Source organism: Microtus ochrogaster, chromosome 4 (assembly GCF_000317375.1).
Source record: "Microtus ochrogaster isolate Prairie Vole_2 chromosome 4, MicOch1.0, whole genome shotgun sequence".
Taxonomy (NCBI): domain Eukaryota; kingdom Metazoa; phylum Chordata; class Mammalia; order Rodentia; family Cricetidae; genus Microtus; species Microtus ochrogaster.
The window spans coordinates 65,374,795-65,376,530 of NC_022011.1; the positions used below are offsets into that span (position 1 = coordinate 65,374,795).

Below are 1,736 nucleotides of genomic sequence, written 5' to 3' on the forward strand. Positions count from 1 at the left end.
GACCCACAGATGACCCACAGATGACCCACAGAAGACCCACAGATGACCCACAGATGACCCACAGGTCCAAGGCAAGTCAAAAAGCCCCCTACTTTCTAACCTCTGAGGCTAACACAAACATAGGCTTTGCTTTAAATGTTGCTTCTTTTTCTGGGAGCATTGTAAGTGAACCCTGGAAGTATGAGGTGATATGACACACTGGGCACTGGAAGAAAAAGCACTTGCTCTCAGAAACGAGGACAAGACATGAGGCCTCATTTGAAGAGCGCCTCCTAGAACGAGCTGTTCTACAAAAGGACTAGGACACTGTGCCATTTCTCCACGTAGCCGGTAGAACTACTGCGGAGCAACCAGACGCTTTTACAATTCAAACCAAGTTGACGAAGTTATTAGGAACACTCATGTCCTATGTATAACGAGCAGATCATATGAATAGCACAGACTTTCTGTGTTGGGAAAAAATAGCAAAGTTAGAAAGATCCTATCCACCCCCCCACCCCGCCTTCAAGTTCAACATTGTTTCCAAAGTAGAATCTGTGCCTTCACCTCTGAAAATGGTGTCTGTGTTTTTAACCATAGATGCATCCTCCTATGCTGAGAGAAGGAGTATGGGGGAAGCGGCTTGGTTGCAGGGTTTACTTGGGGGCTAAACCTTTAAAGGGGAACCTCTTACATCACTTAGCTGCTTGGTGTTCTGCTGAGCCAACACCATGCCCATGGAGTCAGGCACGCTCGTGAACTTGATGGTGTCCGGGTGTTGTCGGTACTTCCTCTCATTTAATGCCTCGCCTGCCTTCTTGGCCTTCTCCACCTCCAGGGAGCCGATGGGGATCCACCCAATGCCCTTGAAGAAGTTGTTATACTCATCTTTGTACACATTCTGCAGAAAGAATAAGCTCCTATGAGAAGGTAGCCTTGGGAATACTCAGGGAAGCTTCTGGGAGCTGCAATGCTACACAAAAGAAATGAAAGCAATTATTTCTCCTGCGCTTATATCTCGTCTGTCATTCGGCTTATTACCAGGAGCTGGAAATGAGAAGAAGCAGATCAGCTGTGGGAGCGATGATCCAACGCACAAGGGAATCTAGGCCATGCACTTTTACGGCTGTTTGAATTCTGGTTTGTCGATTTTTGACCATAAATTGGGCTTTCTTTTTAATTTCACTGGAAACTTCGCAAGTCTGAGTTTCCCCCACACTATCCAGCCAGGTTATTTCTGACCTTAGCTGGGTAGTGAGATTTTTTTCAAAGCCTGCTCAATAACGGAATACCAACCATTTCTTCCCCTGACAGAGAACAAGTATTACGGAACTCTGCAGAAAGAAATGCCCTGAATGTTAAACAGCTCCCTGGGCGGCTCTCTATGAATCACACTGCAAGCAGAACCTTCCTGGTTTATTTGATATGACTCACGGCATGGATTTACATGGATGATGGGGTGACCTTGAGTTTAAAAAAGAAAAAAAAAATCCCTGAATTCTGAAAGCATTAGGAATTTAATTTCGCATCATCCAGTGATTACCACTGAAGTGGGCCCAACAAGGGTACCTCTGATTGAGAAGCAAAGTGCCACATCTCATGAGAAGAACATGGTCCCATCTTCATTCATATGTCAACAGACACAATGCCAATACTTATAAGCATGGAAAGTCAGAAAAACAATGTAGCTTCAGAAGTTTTTGAATGAATGCCTCTTATTCTAATGTATATTTTTCAAGTACCTTATTGTGGTTTTT

The 1,736-nt window shown here is 44.4% G+C and overlaps 1 protein-coding gene across 1 annotated transcript in view; it reads right to left on the bottom strand.

Moving 5' to 3' along the window:
• Neb (nebulin) overlaps positions 1-1,736 on the bottom strand; it is a 185,246-nt gene that overhangs the window by 133,414 nt on the left and 50,096 nt on the right. Inside the window, exon 35 of the mRNA XM_026778640.1 lies at positions 674-880. Within this exon, the coding sequence (XP_026634441.1) occupies positions 674-880 (207 nt within the window). The remainder of the gene's footprint in view (positions 1-673; positions 881-1,736) is intronic.